The sequence below is a fragment of the Mustela nivalis genome, assembly GCF_964662115.1.
Source record: "Mustela nivalis genome assembly, chromosome: 6".
In the NCBI taxonomy this organism is placed as follows: domain Eukaryota; kingdom Metazoa; phylum Chordata; class Mammalia; order Carnivora; family Mustelidae; genus Mustela; species Mustela nivalis.
This window is the reverse complement of record NC_139025.1, coordinates 27,576,811-27,599,308: the sequence shown is the minus strand read 5'-3', so window position 1 is coordinate 27,599,308 and position 22,498 is coordinate 27,576,811. Positions and strand designations below refer to the sequence as shown.

The window sequence follows — 22,498 nt, the reverse complement described above, 5'->3', positions numbered from 1 at the left end:
AAGTAAATATTTAGATATATTATTTAAAATGACAAAACCAGGGACGCCTGCATGGCTCAGTTGGTTAAGCAGCTGCCTTCGGCTGGGGTCGTGATCCCAGTATCCTGGGATCGAGTCCCACATCGGGACTCGATGCAGGGAGCCTGCTTCTCCCTCTGCCTGCCACTCTGCCTGCCTGTGCTCATCCTCTCTGACAAATAAATAAATAAAATCTTAAAAAAAATAAAATAAAATGACAAAAACAGGGACACCTGGGTGGCTCAGTGGGTTAAAGCCTCTGCCTTTGGCTCGGGTCATGATCCCAGGGTCCTGGGATCGAGACCCACATCAGGCTCTCTGCTCTGCGGGGAGCCTGCTTCCTCCCCTCTCTCTGCCTGCCTCTCTGCCTACTTGAGATCTCTGTCAAATAAATAAAATCTTAAAAAAAAAATGACAAAAATAAGTAAATGAACCAAAAATACTGATTTTACTTTATGAGCTTGAAAAGCAGGGAAAAGTGTGAGTTAAATCCTGATACACCATAGCAAAAAAACAAGAAATATCATCTACTGTTAGTGAATGAAAAAAATTGTTATAAAGCATATTATGGGATATGGAGAAAATTAAAGACATAAACACAAGCATTTAAAAGTGGCAGCCATCTGGGAAGAACCAATGTAGAGAAGAATGAAGCAAAGAACGATGCTTTTTATTTTTAAATTTCCTACACTATTTGATGAGTTTCTAATCTATCAACAAGCATTACAAAGATTTGTTTTTCCAATTTTTCTATGGTAAACATATATTTCATATGTAAAATATTTTATTTAAATGTTTTTTATACAACATATACAAAATAGGAAAACCAAAGGAAATCCATGCCTAGATACATCGTAGTGAAACTGCAGAACATCAAAGACAAAGAGAAGATCTTGAAAGCAGCCAGAGAAAGGACAGATCACCTACAAAGGAACGACAGACAATTAGAATGACAGAAGTCCATTCAACAATAATGGAAGCCAGAAGACAATGGCATAATACATACAAGGTGCTGAGAACAAAGAACTGTTGTTATCCAGCAAAATTACTGCACAAGAACAAGGAGGGAAAAAACACAGATAAATAGCCTCTTGGCAAATTTAGAGCAAAAGACCTATTCTTAAAGCAACTGTCAAAGAATACACTTCAAAAATACTTCAAAACATTGAAGATGATGATCCTCAAGTAACATTCAAGGTGTGAGAACAAAAACTGATAAACATGTAGGTAAAATCAGAATAAACACTGGGTGAGTAAAATAATAATAGTGCCCAACTTGTGCATTTAAAAAATAACAAAAATGAAAAACTGGAAACATAATGTAAGCCAGAAAGGTAAAGCCTGGAGCTAAGGTATTCTACAGTTAATTTACTTTGGAAATCGGGTCAGAACATTAGCTTCTGGAATATGCAATTAAATTTACATGGTAAGATTTTGGTGCTAACCACTGGATAAACAGAAATGGAGTGTTTAAACTAGTTAAAAAAAAAATACAGAGCTGAGGCAATCAATAATAGTTACTAATGAATCTTAAAGGCAATGAGGAGGAAAAAACAAAAGGCCAATATGAATCAAAAAAGAAGGGTGCCTGGGTGGCTCAGTTGGTTAAGCTTCTGCTTTCAGCTCAGGTCGTAATCCCAGGGTCCTGGGATCAAGCCTCTATCGGGGGTCCCTGCTCACTAGGGAGCCTGCATCCTCTCTCTGCCTGTCACTCCCCCTGCTTGAGCTCTCATTCTGTCAAATAAATCAATCAATCTTTGGCAAAAAAAGAAAAAAAAAAGAAAGAAAAGATGACAGAACTATGAATGGTTTAAACTTTCCAGTAACAGGCAAACTCAGATTGGGTTAAAAAAAAGACAAAAAAAAAATCTAGGGGCGCCTTGGTGGTTCAGTCAGTTAAGGGTCTGACTCTTGATTCTGGCTTAGGTCATGACCTCAGGGTCCTGAGATCAAGCCACATATTGGGTTCCACACTCAGCACAGAGTCTGCTTGTCCCTCTCCCTCGGCTCCCCCCAGAATAAATAAAATCTTTACAAACAAACAAACAACAAGCTAGCTTTGTAATATTTAAGAGATATATATGCCTAAAGCATTAAAGGTCTGAAAAAACCTGACAACTAAGGCATGGAAAACACTGATAGAAATATAACGAAATTAAAATAAATTTGTCCTCATAAGACAATCTCAAGACCTTCTCTCAATTATTGTTAAGTCAAGCAAATCAAAAACTCATTAAGGTCGAGATTTGAACAACATAACCACAGAGCTGTATCTATTCAATGCAAAATTCTGAATCCAACAATTACAGCCCACTTTCTTTCAAAATGCAATGGAAGAAGTGCAAAATTAATTCTTAACAATTTTCAAAAAATATGCATTACACAGATCACACTGAAACAATTCAATCAAATCAAGAATATATAATAAAAGAGCGAAAGTCAGAAACAAATCCTCCATATACTGTAAATTACAAACACTTTCAAATAGCTCATGGGTCAAAGGTGAAGATCATATTAGGAATTAAAGATACTCTGATTGATAATGAAAACATTATATATCAGAATTTGTGATTTGCAACAGAAGTGGCACCTCAAGAAAAATTTACAGCTTAAATGTTTACATCTGAAAAGACAAGCAGAGATAAATTAATAATTAAAAATATAGGTGGATATATTAAAAATAAGAACAGAACCAAAGAAACAGAAAACCAAGGCATCAAAGGAGAATCGATAAAGCCAGAATTATCACTGTTAAGTCTTAGAACGCATTAGCAAAATAAACTTCTGGTGACAGACTAATCCAAGACAGAAAGAGAAATAGCATGAATACTGTGAGGTCGGTAGGCTAATAAAAGTAGAGACCAGAGAGAGGAAAAAAACACTAACTCATGCCAATACATGTATACATATTTAGATTTTAAAAAACATGTTACAAAGCTGTAAAACACAAAGCTTTAAAAACATGTCACAAAACTGTAATAGTAAGTATGGTAATTAATTGCTATTTGCAGAATGTCACTTTGTACTTGCGAATAAACCAATTCACTAAGAGCAGTAAGTCCTCATGAGATGTACTTGATACCATTTCAAATTTTTAACCTTTTACTTTAAAACAAAACAGAGAACAATACAGAGAACGACACAAAACAAACAGTAGCTTAATGAATTTTATAAGGCAAAACATCCTTACAGCCACCATTCAGGTCTAGAAAATAGAACTGTGCCGCCCACCCCAGAAACTGTCCCATATATGCTCCGTCTCAATCAGTCCTTCCCTAAAGGGGAAGGACTTTTTATGCCTTTTATAATAACCTAAAATTTCTTTGCGGCTCATAAATATGCATCCCTAGACACTACAGTTTAACCTTGCTTATTTTGTCTCTTAATGCAGAATTCTCAGGCTATTTGACCTATATGGCATCCCAGATACTGTTCTTTGCCTGTTGCACACTCATGATGACAAGCAACATATTCCTCTGGCCTCTGTACTTCCTGCAAGCTGAATGCCAGATCAGAACCCTGATCACCCAAGTTCAAATCCTCTGGCAAGTAGACTAAGGTAGTTTGGGGTTTTTTGGTGCAAAAATGGTGATTTTATTACAGCATGGGGAAAGGACCTGTGGGCAGAAAGAGATGCTGCCAAGACTGAGGTAGTTTTATTCTTTCCTCTGGAGGCATGAAATAACTGTTTTTCACTTTTTTAGTAGCCATTAATGATCAGTGCCTAGATTAATTCACTGACTTGGGGGGAGAACCCCAACAAGCTATAATTCTATCATTCTGTTTTCACTTATTAGCTGGAGGAATTTCTTTAAAAATCCTTTTTCTAGGGGTACCTGGTTGGCTCAGTCTGAAGAATGCAACTCTTGATCTCAGGGTCATGAGTTCAAGCTCCACTTTGGGCACAGTATATTTAAAACAACAACAACAACAACAAAAACCTTCCTCACTAACTACATAAATGATTGCAAATGTCTGCTTTTGGTTGCAGCTATTCAACTCTGAATATAGTACAAAAGCAGCCACAGACAATATATACATGAATGGGCAAGGGTTGGTCCAATAACTATTCACAAAAGCAGATGTTAACTCCTATACTATTTGACTATACAGGGACACCATTCTTTAACACAAAAACAGCATAAATGCTCAATAATTTACCCAGTTTTCAAGACAATGAATTAGTATCTATTATCCTCCAGAAGGTGACCAATGAAAGGTCTACTTTTTTTTTTAAAGATTTTATTTATTTATTTGACAGAGAGAGATCACAAGTAAGCAGAGAGGCAGGCAGAGAGTGAGGAAGGGAAGCAGGCTCCCTGCTGAGCAGAGAGCCCGATGCGGGACTCGATACCAGGACCCTGAGGACTGGAGCCAAAGGCAGCGGCTTAACCCTACTTTAAAAAAAATATGAAATCATGGGGGCTCACCTGATCAAGCATCTGCCTTCAGCTCAAGGCATGATCCCAGAGTCCTGGGATCAAGTCCCACATCAGGCTCTCTGCTTAGCAGGGAGTCTGCTTATCCCTCTAACCCTCCTTCTGCTCATACTCTCTAAAATACATAAAATATATTAAAAAATATATATGAAATCAAGTTTGATGTACTTCATGATGTTTGATGGACTTCAACACACTGCAATTCTTACCCTTACTGAAGCTCAAATGCTTTCTAGTTGCTCTTTACAAAATACTGATCGGCTCATTTATACTTTCTAGTTAATGTATTTGGCTGTTTTGGAATTTTCCTGTTCTCATGTCCATCATTTATTGGATTTGCACATAATGCTGCATGGCAAAATGCAAAATACAAGGATCTTTTTTTTTTAAAGAGAGAATGAAGGGACACACAGAAGGGAATCATTAAGGCCTCATGAAACAGATTTGAAATGAACCTGAAACAGTTTCAAGAACATAGTTAAGAAGGAATGAAAAAATGTATGCCAGCATTAGAAAAGTGTGAGTCAGAAATAACATGACAAGCATTCAGTTTTGGCGAGGTTTTTTAAAATTTAGATCTCAATAGAAAAGAAACAGATGTAAACAAGGACCTTTCTTGATAGAACAGAAGAGGTTCTTGACTGGAAAGGCCCAGAGACCAGCTATCCAAACTGACTAAAGGCCAAGCTGATGGCATCAGTCCCAGATAATGCATGAGATGGAAACATCATAATGCTCTCAAGAAGAAATCACATGATTAAAGCACACCTTGACATGACAGGAAAAGTGTCTGTACTGAAGATGGGGTAGTGTGGTTGAGAGAAAGGAAGTAGAAAGATCAGCTGAAAGCTAACTGCAGTTAACCAGCAACAAAAGAATAAAGTAGGGCCACTGGGACAACTGGCCAGGTGAAAGAAAGGATGCTAAGAAGTGTCCCAGTTCAGGAGAACAGGGGTACAATTAAACAAAAAGAAGAAAAAATGCAGATATCTATGTATCTCTAAGTAGAAACTTTCTCAGGACCAGCAAAACACTGGTAATTATTAAGGCTAGATAACTGGGTTCATGGGAATTCATCGCACTGTTCTTCCCACTTTTAATAACATTAAAAATTTCTGGGGCGCCTGGATGGCTCAGCGGGTTAAGCCTCTAAGCCTTTGGCCCAGGTCATGATCTCAGGATCCTGGGATCGAGCCCTGCATCAGGCTCTCTGCTCAACAGGGAGCCTACCTCCCCCTCTCTCTCTCTGCCTGCCTCTCTGCCCACTTATGATCTATCTCTGTCAAATAAATAAATAAAATCTTAAAAAAAAAATTAAAAATTTCTGTAATAAAAAGACTTAAGATCCTAAAATGTGCAGGCTTATTAGACTTTTCTCTCAGCCCCTCCTCCTTCTCTCTTTGGGCCTAACGAGCACTTTTCTCACACAACTAACATTTCACAAACACCCACTGGCAAATCTTTAGTGCCTCATGAAAAAAAAAAAAGTGTAGTAACAGAGAATGACATATCATTTAAATTATTACCTTGGTTCTTTTCTATATTATCTCCCTTTGTCTCCTCTTCTTTAATGGGGGTACTTATTCTGGGGGTCCTGCTTTGGCCCTGGACCATTTCTGCCAGCAATTCTTCTTGAGAAGTTCGAGTTCTGGGAGCAACTGGAAGTGTCTGTTTCTGTGAGACTTTTTAAAAGGAAAAAAGATGGGAAATGTAGATGCAATAATACATCAAAACTGAGCAGTGAATATATCCTATTAAATATAAATGCCTCCTTGGGTTTAGAACAAATGAAAAATTTGAAATGGTTCACAGGTAACATCTTTTTTTCTTCTAATATTCCAGAGAGATATATACCTGACTTCATCTATACATTTTAAACCACATGCCATAAATACACTGCCAGACATTTTTAACCAAATGTAATTTAAATTTTGCTTCATTATCACATAACAACTTCAAATTATAATTTACATACTACAGGTCAAAAATGAATATCAATGTTATTTCTCAAAAGTACATGAGCAATCTCCCACTATTATAAAAACAGGGGGGTGCCGGGTGGCTTAGTCGGTTAAGCATCTGACTCGATTCTGGCTTAGGTCATGATCCCAGGGTCCTGGGATCAAGACCAACATAAAGGTTTTTGCTCAGTGGACAGCTTGTTTCTCCCACTCCCCTCTCTCCCTGCTCATGCTCTCTAATAAAATCTGGAAAAAAAAAAAAAAAAGAAATTTATTTAGGTTAGGTCTAGTTTTGGCCTTAGCCGGATAGTCCTCATATGCAAAAGCTGTTTATGTTCAAAGTTAAGTTAGAAATGAGAAGAGGACAGATACCTATGAGGTTCAAAAGCTGGTAACTTAAAATCTACTTCACTTTAGGAAAGGGTGACATAAAGAGATACAAAAGAAACAGCAGAAAAATGCTAAACAAATGGTCATCAAATCCATAGCAAAAACAAAATAAAAATTTTTAGAGGGGGCAAGTATCAATTTTTATTAATTGAAAGTTTTGCACACTAGCTTCAGCACATTGGGCAGAACAGAATTTATGACAATATGGCACCCATCATTTAGTTTGCATTTCGGAACAAGTTTTCTGTAAGATCAGACTATATGTGACTTATCTCCTTTTCTTATCCTTTAAAAACATGCAATACCTTTACATTCTCATAAAATAATTCAGTACTTCCACTAGGACTGGGGCAGGAACATCACAAATGAGTCAATTCTCTGCCTTATATTCCATTAATGGGGAAAAAAAAGCCAATCTGCTCATGCACTAGCCAAATTTGTCTAACTCTGACTCTTAATATCCAACTGCGCTCCCTTTTATACGTCATAAATCCTATCAAATGTTGACTCCAATGACATGAATATGAAAGTCCCACCTTTATCAAAACTCCCTATAAAAATTTTATTAAATATTTCACACATAATATGAAGGGAATAAAAGGCACTACACAGTTGATCAAAGAACTAAATTACACTGACAACTGGGGTTTCTCAAAATGATCTGTTAAAACCATTCTTCTCCGAAACTTCTTGGTTCTGACATCTGGCAAGTGTCTTTATTATACAACTTGGGAAGCAATCAATGCAAGCTTCAAGAGTCAAAGAAAACTCAATGTAAACATAATACATTTGAAATTACCTGTAGAATAGTTAGTTGTTTTTGTTACAGATTCTTGAGCTTCAGATATAGCCTTCAAAATTAGGTTCTTGTTAGCTTGTTTAGAAGGTGGGAGTGAAGGTCTAAAAAACAGAAGTATATTAAATTTTAGATATGAGTTCTTTTATGCTAGCCATCCGTTGGGCCTTTACTACAGCCTTCCCTTAGATTCTGTACAGAACAGCTGTACATTTTTAAGAAATGTCAACTAGACTGGAACATTTTAACCTTTTAAAATAATGAATCTGGATCACCCCCTCACCAGCCCCACCATATTACAGTTTTTATTCTCTGTAATCTTCTCCAATTTTAAGCAATTTCTCTTTTATTAATCTGCTTCTCAAAAACCAATAGAAAAGTCTTACATACTATTAAAATTTTATTTTTATGATATCCTCTTCAAGAAAACCAGAAGATTCCATCAGGCAATTAAAAATTAATTTACAGACAATGGTCAAGGTACCTCCTTTCAGGCTTTGCTGGCACTGACACACTGCTGGAGATGCTTCCTGTACGAGACCCACAATCATCATCTTCCTCCTCCTCTTCTCCATCATGATTGAATTTTTTTACTTTAACAACTGAACTTACCACAGGCAACTTTCTCTTGCGAAAGTTTTCTTCCTGCAAGCAGATAAATTTACGCTTACCTAGTCTCAGAAAAAAAAACAAAGTTCCATCACAGTGTTTTTTTTTTCCCTCAAGAAAAAGCCAATCATGGGGCGCCTGGGTGGCTCAGTGGGTTAATGCCTCTGCCTTCGGCTCAGGTCATGATCCCAGGGTCCTGGGATCGAGCCCCGCATCGGGCTCTTTGCTCAGCCAGGAGCCTGCTTCCTCCTCTCTCTGCCTGCCTCTCTGCTTACTTGTGATCTCTCTCTGTCAAATAAATAAATAAAATCTTTAAAATAAATAAATAAATAAATAAAAATAAAAAGCCAATCATACTGAGAATTCACAAGCTACTTCCTGGTTTCTTATAAAAATGTAACTATTATCCTAAGAGCCAATCATTAGCTGTAACAAAAAATAACGCTTTACATTCATGCATAAACAGCAGCATATAGCACTGTTGAAACTAATAAAATGGAATTACTTCATTGTTCCTAAGTAACTGCCATGGAAAATCTAAAATTGACCTAAAATTCCCCCGAAATTATAAGGTAAGGTTATAGCTATCTCAAATGCTGGCATCCCAGGAAAGTAAACAAGATGTAAACTATCTGTAGAAGCCAATCGTGAAGAGGAAAATCTGGTGTAGTATGTTAAGTAGCACAGAAATCAGTCTAAAATAAACTTGCAATATTTGTTTAGTTATTTCACATATATTCAGTACTAAGAAACACCAATTTTCAGTCTAAGAAGCCAGAATTTAAAAGTATATGCAGGGGTGCCTCGCCAGATCAGTTAGCAGAGCATGTGATTCTTGATCTCAGGGTTTTGAGAGTTCAAGCCCCATGATGGGAATGCAGCCTAACTTCAAAAAATAAAAAAACTTTTAAAATGTAATAACAACAAAAAAAGTATATACAAACCTCAATACTCATTTTTTCTGAGTTGTTTCTGAAAAAGGGACTGTAAGTCTCTTCTAAACTGTTAAGCACTTCCGGTTCACACAAACGTCCAGTTTCATATACCCGGCTGTTCTGTATATCAGATTGCTTGGCAGCATGAATACTGTTTTGCTGCTGCTGAAATTGCAACCTGTTTAAATGAGCACCACTATCTGCATTTCGACTTGCAGGTGGTCGATAAATTTCAATAGAAGGGCGAGAAGAACCATATGTAAGTGTCACTGTAGGTTTTTTCTGAGATAAGGGATTCTCCTGCACAAAATTGAGGTCTTCATCAATGAGATCATCTGGTTCTGGTTTAATATCAATCACATCTTCAGAGGGTGCTGGCTCCCTCAGAGGCTTCACAGTTGACATTAATCGGGTTGCAGCTCCATCATCATAAGTCTGTCTATTTTTAAAAACACACACACACAAAATTATAACCAACTTAGAGCAGTAACTTCAAATACTTAAATTTTAATGAAAAAGTTTACTCTTTATGTACTCCATTAAAAACTACTTCTTTTTTTTTAAGATTTTATTTATTTATTTGACAGAGAGAACACAAGTAGGCAGAGCAGCAGGCAGAGGAAGAGGGAAAAGCAGGCTCTCCGCTGAGCAGGGAACCTGATGTGGGGCTTGATCCCAGGACCCTGGCATCATGACCTGAGCTGAAGGCAGATGCTTAACCGACTGAGCCACCCAGGCGCCCCTAAAAACTACTTTAAAAGTACTTTTTAAAAAAAACCTTACATATTTGAGGTAAAAGACAATCATACGTAGGTCTTAACCATTACCTTATTTAAAAAAAAAAAAGGGCGCCTGGGTAGCTCAGTGGGTTAAAGCCTCTGCCTTCAGCTCAGGTCATGATCCCAGGGTCCTGGGATTGAGTCCTGAGTCAGGCTCTCTGCTCAGCGGGGAGCCTGATTCCTCCTCTCTCTCTGTCTGCCTCTCTGCCTACTTGTGATCTCTGTCAAATAAATAAATTAAAAAATCTTTAAAAAAAAAAAAAGAAAGAAAGAAACAAAGAAAAAAATTGCTTACAACCACCTCAGTATTTCCAAAAATTTCTGAAAACAAAAATTGAAAGATCTAAACACTAATATCAAGGTCACATACACATACTTACCTACCCACAGCAGGTCTACACAGGACTCTTACCTGACAGTAGTGGTTTTCTGCTCTTGTGAACTAGTAGAAACCCTGGAATCTCTTTTTTCAGGTCTACTGCTAGCAACTGCAAGAGGTGGCACTGCAGCTTCATGCCTTCTCTCATCTCCCCGACTGAAACAGCTCTTGTTTGAAGACACATTATTGTCAAAGATGTTAGTATCAGAAGACTTAAGACTGGAAGGGTCTGGAAAGAGAAATACATGGTCCTTTTAAGCTGTTTTTATTACTTTACTTTGAACCTTTCCCCTGTTCATCACCAATTTAAAAGCAGTATGTGTTCTTCCACAATGTTTTTAATGGCTGAACATTACTCCACAGATAATCAGTATAATAATTAATTCAATTTACTATTACTGAATTTCTCAGTAATTTTCCATTATAAAACATTAAAACATCCTTGGGGCACCTGGGCAGCTCAGTCAGTTGAGCAACCAAGTAGTGATTTCAGCTCAGGTCTTGATCTCATGGGCAGTGGGACTGAGCCCTATGTCAGACTCTGTGCTTATTAGCACAGTCTGCTTGAGATCCTCTCCCTCTGCACTCCCCCACATTATCATGCATGCACACTCTCTCTTTTTCAAATAAATAAATAAATCTTTAAAACTAAATAAATCAAAGGTGCCTGCATGGCTCAGTTGGTTAAGCATCTGCCTTCAGCTCAGGTCATGATCCCAGGGTTCTGGGATCCAGGCCTGCATCTGTCTTCTTGCTCAGTGGGGAGCCTGCTTCTCTCTCTCCCTCTGCCTGCTGCTCGCCTTACTTGTGCGCTCGCTGTCAAATAAATACATAAAATCTTAAAAAAAAAGTAAATAAACCAATAAAAACATCCTTGAAGCTGAAACACTGCACAAATTCACAATTCTTTCCTTAATTTTCCTTCCCTTGTTTAATTATCTTTAAGTTATATTCAATTTCTTGCTCTTGAATTCACCGTTCATGCACCTCCTAAGAAAGTCCCAAGAAACTATTATTTTCAAATTTATGGAATTTTTTCCAATGCAGCATTAAATGACTTTAGAAAATAAACATTAGCACCTGGGTGCCTCAGTCAACTGGTTAACTGTCCACTTTCAGCTGAGGTCACAATCTGAGACCCCCCCCCCACATCAGGCTCCCTGCCCAGCAGAGTCTACTTCTCCCTCTCCCACTCCCTCCCTGCTCATGCTCTCACTCTCTCTCAAATAAATAAGATCTTTAAAAAAAAAAAAAAAACACAAAAAATGCTATAGTAAATTCCAAAAACTTTTTTTAAAGATTTTTATTTATTTATTTGGCAGAGAGAGACACAGTGAGAGAGGGAACACAAGCAGGGGGAGAGGGAGAAGCAGGCTTCCCACCAAGCAGGGAGCCTGATGGGGGGCTCAGTTCCAGGACCCTGGGATCATGACCTGAGCCAAAGGCAGATACTTAATGACTAAGCCACCCAGGTGCCCCAAATTCCAAATGTTTTAATGAATCTTACCAGTTGTCACAGAGCGAAGTTTATCTAACACACCATGAAGCCTAAAATTAAAAAAAATATATATATTAAATCTTCATCTAATCAAGAAAAGATTTTATTTCAACGATCACTTGAAATTTGATGACATTACAGACTCTACCTTCAGATACAAATATTGATAAATGGTACTAAACTGTATTTAATGGACAAAGTTAAAGAAATGCCACATTTTTAAAAAAGGCTTATATGAGTATTCTAGAAGTAAATTAAAAAATCATATTTTTTATCATTGTTTTGAACATCTATCTTCTGTCCAAATAAGGGAAAAGATATTATTTGACCAGTCTTCATCTACAAAGAATGTAATTTTGTTTTAAAGATTCCATGTAGCTTATGGTAAAAGACGAAGTAACACAGATATGTAATATAGCTTATTGTTACAATTCCTTAAGCAGAGTTTAAGTTTATTTTATTTATTTATATGGTTTCTGAAAACAGCTTAATTCTGAGAAATAAAAAACTTGAAAATAATATCAAAACATATCACCTCATTACTAATGCTGTAAACAAGCACAGGTTACAACCTTGTTTATAACACAGACTATCTTAGTAGTTTATGTACAAAGTAATTTTGCCTTACAATCCCTTCCAAGAGGCCATTCCTTCTGAAAATACCAGAAATATCTATCTCATTATAATGTTTCACCCAGCACCCAGTCACATGCTACTGTCCCCTTGGACACAATTACTACAAGGCTCCAAACAATCATGATGGTCCATTTCAGGCTGATGTCAATGAAACTTAACCAGGGAAATAAAGTGCCCAAATAGAGACAAGTTAACTTGCATCAGTATACATTATGGAATTTATGGCAAGATGAGAAAACTGAGTTTGATTTTAAATTCAAATTCATTCAGTCCTTTATGTAAGAAATTAATCCAAAGTGTTCCATCAAGTTATCTGAGAAAGGATCTCTATCTAGGTCAATCTTCCACAGTATACTACTGGGACTCAAACCCAAAGCGATGCCAAGGCTGAACCAAAAGTCAAGTCATAAAACACGTATACAAAACAAAACAAACACCTGGAGTGCAGAACAGCTTTTTTAAAAAAAGGTACTCATGCTAACTTCATGATAACTTCCCCAGTCAAAAGTACCACGGCACCATGGTCTGCGCTCACTCTCTCTCTCTCTCTCTCTCTCTTTTTTTTTTAATAACTTCTGGGGACTAAGTGTAAAGAGTGGGTTAGGGAACCACTCTGCAGTAGTTGGCTATACCAAAAAATTTTGAGGATCAACCACTGAACTTAATGTCATACAAAACTATGTAATCTAAACACAGAGAATTCTGCATGGAATTTCAAGAAAACTTCACAAGACCTGCAAAGCATATAGTGGCCCACAGGGGCAAAAACAACTTTTAGATAAATTTTAGCTTAAAAATAAGAAGCTTCATATGCCTCTTTAGTGTGTCCTACTATCTCTCCCAGTCTCTTGACATTCAAAATAAGCAGGCCACTCTGCTCACTCAATTTTTGCTCCATTATCAACCTGTGCTGTAACTGGTGGTTCCCAGAGTGAGGGCACTTATAGGAGAACTTCCTGATCTATTCTCAGTCACACATTATCCTCCCCTCCACCCTCACTCTACCTCAAACCTGCCTTCTTAAATTGAATCTTGTGCTTTTAGTCAGTATTCTCAACTAAGAGGCACTATTTGGTTTGAAAAAGAACACTGAAAATTATAACATGAATTTATATTTGAACATAAAATTTTCTTTTTAAAATTCCAAAACTTTAGAAAGTTCCAAATTTTTAAAAATGATTTGAAATTTTGTCCAAAAACTTCGCCCCCTAAAGCAATTTAGGAAGTCAACCCAGCCCCCAAAATATATGCAACTGGTTTTGGTTGGGGGAAGGGAGTAAGATGCAAAAGAATACAAAAGAACCATAGTAACTACAGTTAACATTGACTAAGGACTTGCTGTGGGACAGGCACACAGCTACAAGTACATTACCATGTATTATTTCATTTAATCCTTGCAACAGTCCTATAAACGGGATTTATTAATCCCATTTTACAAACTGAAAAACCAAGGCAAAAGGCAGATTCAGGATTTAACCTCAGGAGTCTGGCTGCAGAAGCTGTGCTCTCCTGGCTCACTATCTGCCTCTCCACAGTGAATCTGACTCTCCTGTCAAGAACCTCTTTTCAGACAATACGTATTCTGACTTGTGCCAAACTTTGGTCTAAGGGGTAAAAATTCAGAAACATACCATACGGTGAATCGAACTGTGTTGTTCCCTAGAAATAGGGACAGGTCCTCTGTCATTTGGTCCTGACTTTTCTTGTTGGCCACCATCACCATAATGTAATCAGGAAGTTCTTCATCTAGTTAAAAGGAAAAGTATATAAAAACTTTTTTATGTTTTCCTCAACATTGTCTTCTACTTAAAAGTTATGCTCTTGAAAATATAGATATAGCTCTAAAAATTAATATCTCAGCTCTACTAGAATTATGTTGGACAACAAAGTATAGTCTTTTTCCCCTCTTCATTACATAGGTATTTTAATTACTAGAAGAATGGGAATTAGGAATAACTAACAAATACTTACAAAACTAGGTATTCTGAATTACAGTATCAAACTTGAGTGTATTCATTGCCTTTTAATCCTTTTAATAATGCTTATCAATTTCAGAGCTTTTAAAAAGCATATGGACATGCCTCAAGAGTAACTGAGTTTGTCTAGTTTTGTGTTTATGTTTCAAAATGATATTCATTTCTCAAGAGAACATCTTCATCTTCAGTGAAGGCAGATTTCTATTATCTCAGGGTAACCAATTTGCACCAACAGCCAATAAACTAAAACCACCCAAAAACTCTACAACATTCAAAAAATTTAATCTTAGGGGCCCCTAGGTGGATCAGTCATTAAGTGTCTGCCTTCAGCTCAGGTCATGATCCTAGGATTCTGGGATGGAGCCCCGCACCGCATCAGACTCTGATGGGAAGCCTGTGGGAAGCCTGCTTCTCCCTCTCCCACTCCCCCTGCTTGTGCTCCCTCTCTCACTGTGTCTCTGTCGAATAAATAAGATATTTTAAAAACTTAATCTTAAATTTAAATAATTTCAACTTCATTTACTGTTTTACCCTCACATACACTCCTAACACAATGATTATGAAGGTGAGGTCTAGGACCAAAAACAAAACCAACACAGTAAGAAGGTAAGGAAGCAAAAGCGATTATCAAGAACTCCAATCCCCACCAAAAAAATTCCTTCAGATTTCTTCAATACCTTAAAGATTCATATTTCTAAGTAAGCAGAAAGGTTCAATTCAGAAGTACTATCAGACCAAAAAGAGTACTATCAGACATTTGTTTCAAGGAGAATTATCAAAAATCCAGTTAAAGAAAAGCACAAATATACTCAGCCCAATACAGAAATGGAGAGAGAAATCTTTATTTTTTACTGCTCTAATAGTATGAATATACAATTTACTTACTCATTTTATGTCTTTGGATATTTAGATCTCTTGCAATTTTACTAACAACAACAACAACAACAACAAAATGTTGCAAATAAATTTTAGAAGTCTAGGTGGCAACCCTGCCTCTGAAGAGTTAAAAAAAATCCAGGGGCTATGGGCTATGAAAGCTGCTCTGTTTTACATCATGACATACCTAGAGAACGGTAATATTTGTAGGGTGCACTGGAGTGAAGAAGAAAATTACTCACAGACAGTCAAAGTAAACCAGCCACTTCTGCCTCACCAAACATACCCAGCCACCCCAAGTGCTAAGAAAAATCTAATCTCAACAGACTGAAAAGTTTTCCTGATGTCCAGTATACTAATGTGCAGGTAACACTAGATAAGCAGCTGCTATAGGGGAGAGATTCTCAAATTTAGTTGCACATCAGAATCTACTGGGAGCTTTAAATAATCTGCTTATATCCAAGCTGCACCCCAATTAAATTAGAATATTGGACAGGAGGATCAAGACATCAGTGCTTTTTATTTATTTTATTGAGGTACAATTAACATACAATATTTTATTAGTTTCAGGTGTACAACATAGTGATTGGACACTCTGTATGTCACTCAAAGCTCACCACAGTAAGTGCAGTTACCATCTGTCACCATACAATATTATTACAAAACTGATTATACTCCCTGTACTGTACTTTTCATCTTTGACTTATTTTATAACTAGATCTCTTAATCCCCTTTATCTAGTTCACCCATCCCTGACCTACCTCCCCTCTGATAACCACCAATTTGTTCTGTGGATCTTTGAAACTGGGTTGGTTTTAGTTTAGTTTAGTTTTTTAACAGATTTTATTTATTTATTTGACACACAGAGAGATCACAAGAAGGCAGAGAGGCAGGCAGAAGAGAGGGGGAAGCAGGCTCCTTGCCAAGCAGAGAGCCCAATGTGGGGCTCAATCCCAGGACCCTGGGATCATGACCTAAGCTGAAGGCGGAGGCTTAACCCACTAAGCCAACCAGGCACCCCTTAGTTTTGTTTTTTACTTTATTTTTTATTTAAGTACTCTCTACACCCAACGGGGGGCTTGAACTCATGACCCTGAGATCAAGAATCACATGCTCTACGGACTCAACCAGCCAGGTGCCCATTTTGTTTTTCAGATTCTACATTTAAGAAAATCATATGAGGGCGCTTGGGTGGCTCAGTGGCTTAAGCCGCTGCCTTCGGCTCAGGTCATGATCTCAGGGTCCTGGGATCGAGTCCCGCATAGGGCTCTCTGCTCAGCGGGGAGCCTGCTTCCCTCTCTCTCTCTCTCTGCCTGCCTCTCTGTCTGCTTGTGATCTCTGTCAAATAAACAAATAAAATCTTTAAAAAAAGAAAATCATATGGTATTTGTCTTTCTGTGTGGTTTATTTCACTCAGAAAGTGAAATATATTTATATATTATATTTATATTATATATTTATTATATATATAAAACATATTTATATTAATAAATATAATACTCTCTAGGTCCATCCATGTTGTTGTAAACAGTTAAGATCTCATTGTTTTTTTATAGCTGAGTAACGTTCCATTATAAACACACACACACACACACACACACACATATCTTATCTTCTTTATACAGCCACCTATCACTGGGCTGCACTTGGGCTGCTTCCATATCTTGGCTATTGTAAATAATGCTACAATTTAACATAGAAGAGCATATTATCTTTTTGAATCAGTGGTTTTGTTTTCTTTGGGTAAATACCCAATAGTGGAATTACTGGATATGGTACTTATATTTTTAATTTTTTATTTTATTTTTATTTATTTTTTTTTGCCCCCCCCCGTTTCTATTTATTTTTTTTTTAAGATTTTATTTATTTATTTGACAGAGAGAGAGATCACAAGTAGGCAGAGAGGCAGGCAGAAAGAGAGGAGGAAGCAGGCTCCCCGCTGAGTAGAGAGCCCGATGCAGGGCTTGATCCCAGTACCCCGAGATCATGACCTGAGCCGAAGGGAGCGGCTCAACCCAATGTGCCAGCCAGGCGCCCCTATTTTTAATTTTTTAAAAGATTTTTTTTAATTTATTTGACAGAGAGAAGTAACACAAGCAGAGGGAGAGGGAGAAGGGGAAGCAGGCTCTCTGCTGAGCAGGAAGCCCAATGCGGGGCTTGATCCCACAACCCCGGATAATGACCTGAGCTGAAGGCAGACACTTAATGACTGAGCCACCCAAGTGCCCCATTTTTAATTTTTTAAAAAGATTTTATTTAGGGGTGCCTGGGTGGTTCTTTTTTTTTTTTTTTTTTTAAAGATTTTATTTACTTATCTAACAGAGAGAGAGAAAGTACAAGCAGGGGGAGCAGCAGGGAGAATACAACATGGGGCTCAATCCCAGGACCCTAGATCATGACCTGAGCTGAAGCAGATGCTCAACCAACTAAGCCACCCAGGCATGCCTATTTTTAATTTTTCGAGGAACCTCCATATTGTTTTCCATAGTGGCTGCACCAGTTTACAATGGAAAGAGGGTCCCCTTTTCTCTACATTCTTGCTATGTTCTTGTCTCTTTGATTCCACCAACCATTTTGACAGGTGTAAAGTGATATATGTAGATTTGATTTGCATTTCCCTGATGATTACTATGTAGCATCCTTTCATGTATCTGTTGGCCATCTGTTTATCTTCTTTGGAAAAATGTTCAGGTCCTCTATCCATTTTTTAAAAAGATTTTTTTTCTTTTTGGTGTGAAGTTGTATAAGTTGTTTATACATTTTGGATATGGACCCCTTATAAGATGTATTATTCACAAATATCTTCTCAGATTCAGTAGGCTGCTTTTTTGTTTTGTTGGAGAAATCTGAATATTTAATAAAATCATGCAATATGTTGTGAGGGAATGTAAGTGAGAACAAGAAGCCAGTCATTTATTTTTTTGTAGAGTATCAAAAGGTTCCCACTGTTTCTGGCAATTGTAGCAAGTAAACCTGGCAGCTTATTTATGCAAAGTGTACCTAATATGGACTACTATTGGTTAACTAAGGAAAGGTCAACAAAAAAAGTTAGAATGCTTTGCCAGCCTTCACAGATTTTCTCTCTCACAATGTCAATGATGAAAATGTGCTTTCCTGGGTGCCTCCGTCAGTTAAACATCAGCCTTCAGCTCAGGTCTTGATCCCAGGGTCCTGGGACCAAGTACTGCATCTGGCTTCCTGCTCAGCTGGGAACCTGCTTCTCCCTTTTCACCCTGCTGCTCCTGGTGCTGGTGCATGCCCTCTATTTTTCTGTCAAATAAACAGATAAAATCAAGAAAGAAAGAAGAGAGGAGAGAGAAAGACAGACCAAAAAAAAAAAGGAAAGGAAAGGAGAAGAGAAAAGAAAATGTGCTTTCTTGTCACTATTTTCTAACATTCTATTGTGAGATCAGTGGCTGTTCCCATACAGAGTCAAGGCAGCAAAAGTTGGGAAGGAGGGATAAAAAGGAGCCCTAGGGAACTTCTGGGAGTAATGAATATGTTCATTAATCTGATTATCATGTGTATTTGTCAAGACTTAGCAAACTGTACACTTTAAATTTGCAGTTTAATATGCCAGTAATAATGTACCAATTATATCTCAACAAAGCCACTGGAAATTCATATACTATTTCCTCAGTATACAAAACAGAAAAAAAATAATCTAATGAAAAATTAATGCATTCATGATACACTTCCACAGAATTCAGATTTCTCAATTTTATTTGAAATCTATACTGGGGGGAAAAGTGTTTTGGAGATTTATGTAAGTTCAGTCTTCTAAAATGTGAATGAAATTGTCAACTATACTCAAAAACATTTTTTAAATAAAAAATAACAGGAATGAAAGACTGCTGTGAATCATAATCACCTTCCCACTGAAGTGCTCCATTTTAAGCAAACAACAAATGAGAAGTTATCACTATTAAGAGTTGTTTCACCTTTGCATCCCACCCAATACTGTGAAAAGATATCCAAGTGTTCATTAAATACTTAGTGCTTCCATAACCTTAAGTTTTCAGGACTCTTTCTTATGCAAAGAGAAAGATTAGAAAATCATCCTTTTCAAAAAGACAATGATGTATGTATATACAATTAGGTAGCTAATTGTAAACCTAAATTCATAAGATATGCTTTTATTTCAAACACAGTAATTGTAACCAGTTTTTCTACTTAATCAACACTTAACAAAAAAAAAGGGGGGGGGGTCGCGCCTGGGTGGCTCAGTGGGTTAAAGCCTCTGCCTTCGGCTCAGGTCATGATCCCAGGGTTCTGGGATTGAGCCCCGAATCGGGCTCTCTGCTCAGCAGGGAGCCTGCTTTCCTTCCTCTCTCTCTGCCTGCCTCTCTGCCTACTGGTGATCTGTCAAGTAAATTTAAAAAAAAAGAATCACTTTCTGCTAGGCTTTTGGGACATCACAAATACTAAAGTCTCGGCCCTCAAGAAATGTCCAGGCAAGAAGCAGACACAAGTTGAAAAGTCATGCTCATGTGTCAATCACTGGAACAGATTTCATGGAGTTCTGGAGGAGCACCAAGGGAGTGACTCCTATGCCTTTATCAGCATCAAGGACACAGAAGACCTGAGTTCTTTGGTATTAATTCTGCTACTGACCAGCTCTACTACTCCTGACTCCATTTTTTTTTTTTTTAAAGATTTTATTTATTTATTTGACAGAGAGAAATCACAAGTAGATGGAGAGGCAGGCAGAGAGAGAGGGAAGCAGGCTCTCCACCGAGCAGAGAGCCCGATGTGGGACTCGATCCCAGGACTCTGAGATCATGACCTGAGCCGAAGGCAGCGGCTTAACCCACTGAGCCACCCAGGCGCCCCCATTTTTTTTTTTTTTTAAATAAAAGATCTTATTTTGACAGAGACAGAGAGAGCGCGCGCATGCGTTCGCACGCACACAAGGAGGGGCGTCAGCAGAGGGAGAGGGAGAAGCAGTTTCCCACTGAGCAGGGAGCCCGCTAGGATCCATCACAGAAGCTAGGATCCATCACAGAACGTTGGAATTATGACCTGAGCTGAAGGTAGACATTTAACTGACTGAGCCACCCAGGCGTCCCTCCACCTGTTCAGTTGTAAAGGGAGTAACACTACCTGCCATTCTCACTTAGCACTGTGTTCAGTTACAAGTGGAATTATATGAAAATATCCTAAAAATCATATACTTTTTAAAAACTATTTATATTTTTGCTATAATTTCATTTCATATTAAACAACATTAAGCTTATAAACCAATTTTCAATAGACTCATAATTCTTGGTTTGAGATTTTTGATAAACGATAGGAATCATCAGTAAGACTGAACTTAGACTCAATTAACACATGTTTGTTTCATGTGTTAAAACTAAAAAGTTTACACTAGATGTTTTCTGTAGATTTCTTTTTGAACCAAACAAGTTTCTGACACATAGCTGGTATCCAGTAAGTGCTGAACAAATAAAAGAATAAATCAATTCTGATTCAGCTTCAGCTTTACTTCTGAGCCTCAATTCTCTTACCTGTAAAAGACTTTAGAAGAATCTTGACAACAAATAATTTATAAAAAGTGCCCAGCATGTGGTAAATAAGTAATTCTCAAACTGCTGGGTCTCAGGTTCACTTTCTGCTCTGATGACCCATGGCAGGTCAGTCAGTTAAGCTTCCAGCTCTTAATTTCGGCTCAGGTCATGATCTCAAGGTCCTTAGATTGAGCCCTTTATTTGGCTCCATACTGAATGCTTGGGATTCTCTCTCTCCTGCCTCTGCTCCTTCCCCAGCTCACACATACAAGCTCGCTCATTCTCTCTCTCAAAATAAGTACATAATATCTTAAAAAATACTGATGATCCCAAAGAGCGTTCATGTAAACTATATACTGATAATTACCATGCTAGAAAAACTGAGAATGTTAAAGTCTTATTTAAAATAACATACCTAGGGGCGCCTGGGTGGCTCAGTGGGTTAAAGCCTCTGCCTTTGGCTCAAGTCATGATCTCAGGGTCCTGGGATAGAGTCCTGCATCGGGCTCTTTGCTTAGCAGGGAGCCTGTTCCCCCACCCCTCACCCCGGCCTGCCTCTCTGCCTACTTGTGATCTGTCAAATATATAAATAAAATCCTTTAAAAAAATAAAATAAAAAATAACATACCTCTCACATGTTAATAAACCCATGTATAATGACATGTTTTTATAAAAAATAACTAAATTTTCCAAAAAATTAAAGTAAAACTAGTTATATTTTTTAACTTTCTTAATATGTGGTTTTTAAAGACAGCTAAATTCAGTTTCCACTTCTGCATTTAATCTGTTATGATATGCTGCTCTAACTGAAGAATATGACAAAAATCTAGCCTCAAAAATACACAGTTGGAAAAGGAAGTATAGCTGACCCGTGAACATGGGAGTTCGAACTGACTGGGTCCAATTATACCTGGAATTTTCTCTTCCTTATGACTTGTGCTATCTTCTTTTTTCTAGCTTACTTTCTATAAAAATACAGCATAGAACATACATAACATAAAAAATATGTGTAAATGGACTATTTACGATACCAGTAAGACTTCTCTGATTATCAGTAGGCTATTAGTAGGCAATGTGGAGGGCAGTCAAAAGTTATACTCATATTTTCAGTTGTGCCAGGGAGAAGAGTGTCCAGCAGCCATAACCCCTAAGTTGTTCAAGGGTCAACTGTATTTTAAAAGCATTTTCAGATAATGTGGACATTCTTCTGGGATACTACATCAAAACTTAACAAGTGGTAGTTTCTTAAAGGTCAGCAGCAATATGGAAATTAAAACTCTACCTATCGGGGCCCCTGGGTGGCTCAGTGGGTTAAGCATCTGCCTTTGGCTCAGGTCATGATCCCAGGGTCCTGGGACCAAGTCCCGCATTGGGCTCCCTCTGTCTGCCTCTCCCCCTTATTGTATTCTTTCTCTATTTCAAAGAAATAAAGAAAATCAATTTTTTTAAAAAAAGCTTCCTTTAAAAAAAAGAAAAACTCTACCAATCACCTTTTTGTACCTTCTTACGTGAAAATTCATCCTCTACTTTTAATCTTTCTCCCTTGTATAATTTTGTAACATAGTGCATTGATCATTTGAAAAAATACTGGTTCAGGGAGCTATACAAATCCCTAGCATGCTGATACAATTCATTACAAGATACAAAAGAATCATTTGTTAATGTCATCATCAGATTCTTTTTAAGTACTCTGAAGCTT

At 37.5% G+C, this 22,498-nt stretch overlaps 1 protein-coding gene across 9 annotated transcripts in view; it reads right to left on the bottom strand.

The window, feature by feature from the left end:
• ZC3H14 (zinc finger CCCH-type containing 14) overlaps positions 1–22,498 on the bottom strand; it is a gene marked incomplete at its 3' end in the record, with an annotated part of 53,831 nt that overhangs the window by 29,329 nt on the left and 2,004 nt on the right. For all 9 annotated transcript variants that reach the window (XM_082733875.1, XM_082733874.1, XM_082733873.1 and 6 more), the window contains exons 3-9: positions 14,072–14,186; positions 11,814–11,854; positions 10,340–10,535; positions 9,158–9,587; positions 8,089–8,249; positions 7,608–7,708; positions 5,984–6,139 (exon numbers count right to left, since the gene is read on the bottom strand). In XM_082733875.1, the coding sequence (XP_082590001.1) occupies positions 5,984–6,139; positions 7,608–7,708; positions 8,089–8,249; positions 9,158–9,587; positions 10,340–10,535; positions 11,814–11,854; positions 14,072–14,186 (1,200 nt within the window). The remainder of the gene's footprint in view (positions 1–5,983; positions 6,140–7,607; positions 7,709–8,088; positions 8,250–9,157; positions 9,588–10,339; positions 10,536–11,813; positions 11,855–14,071; positions 14,187–22,498) is intronic.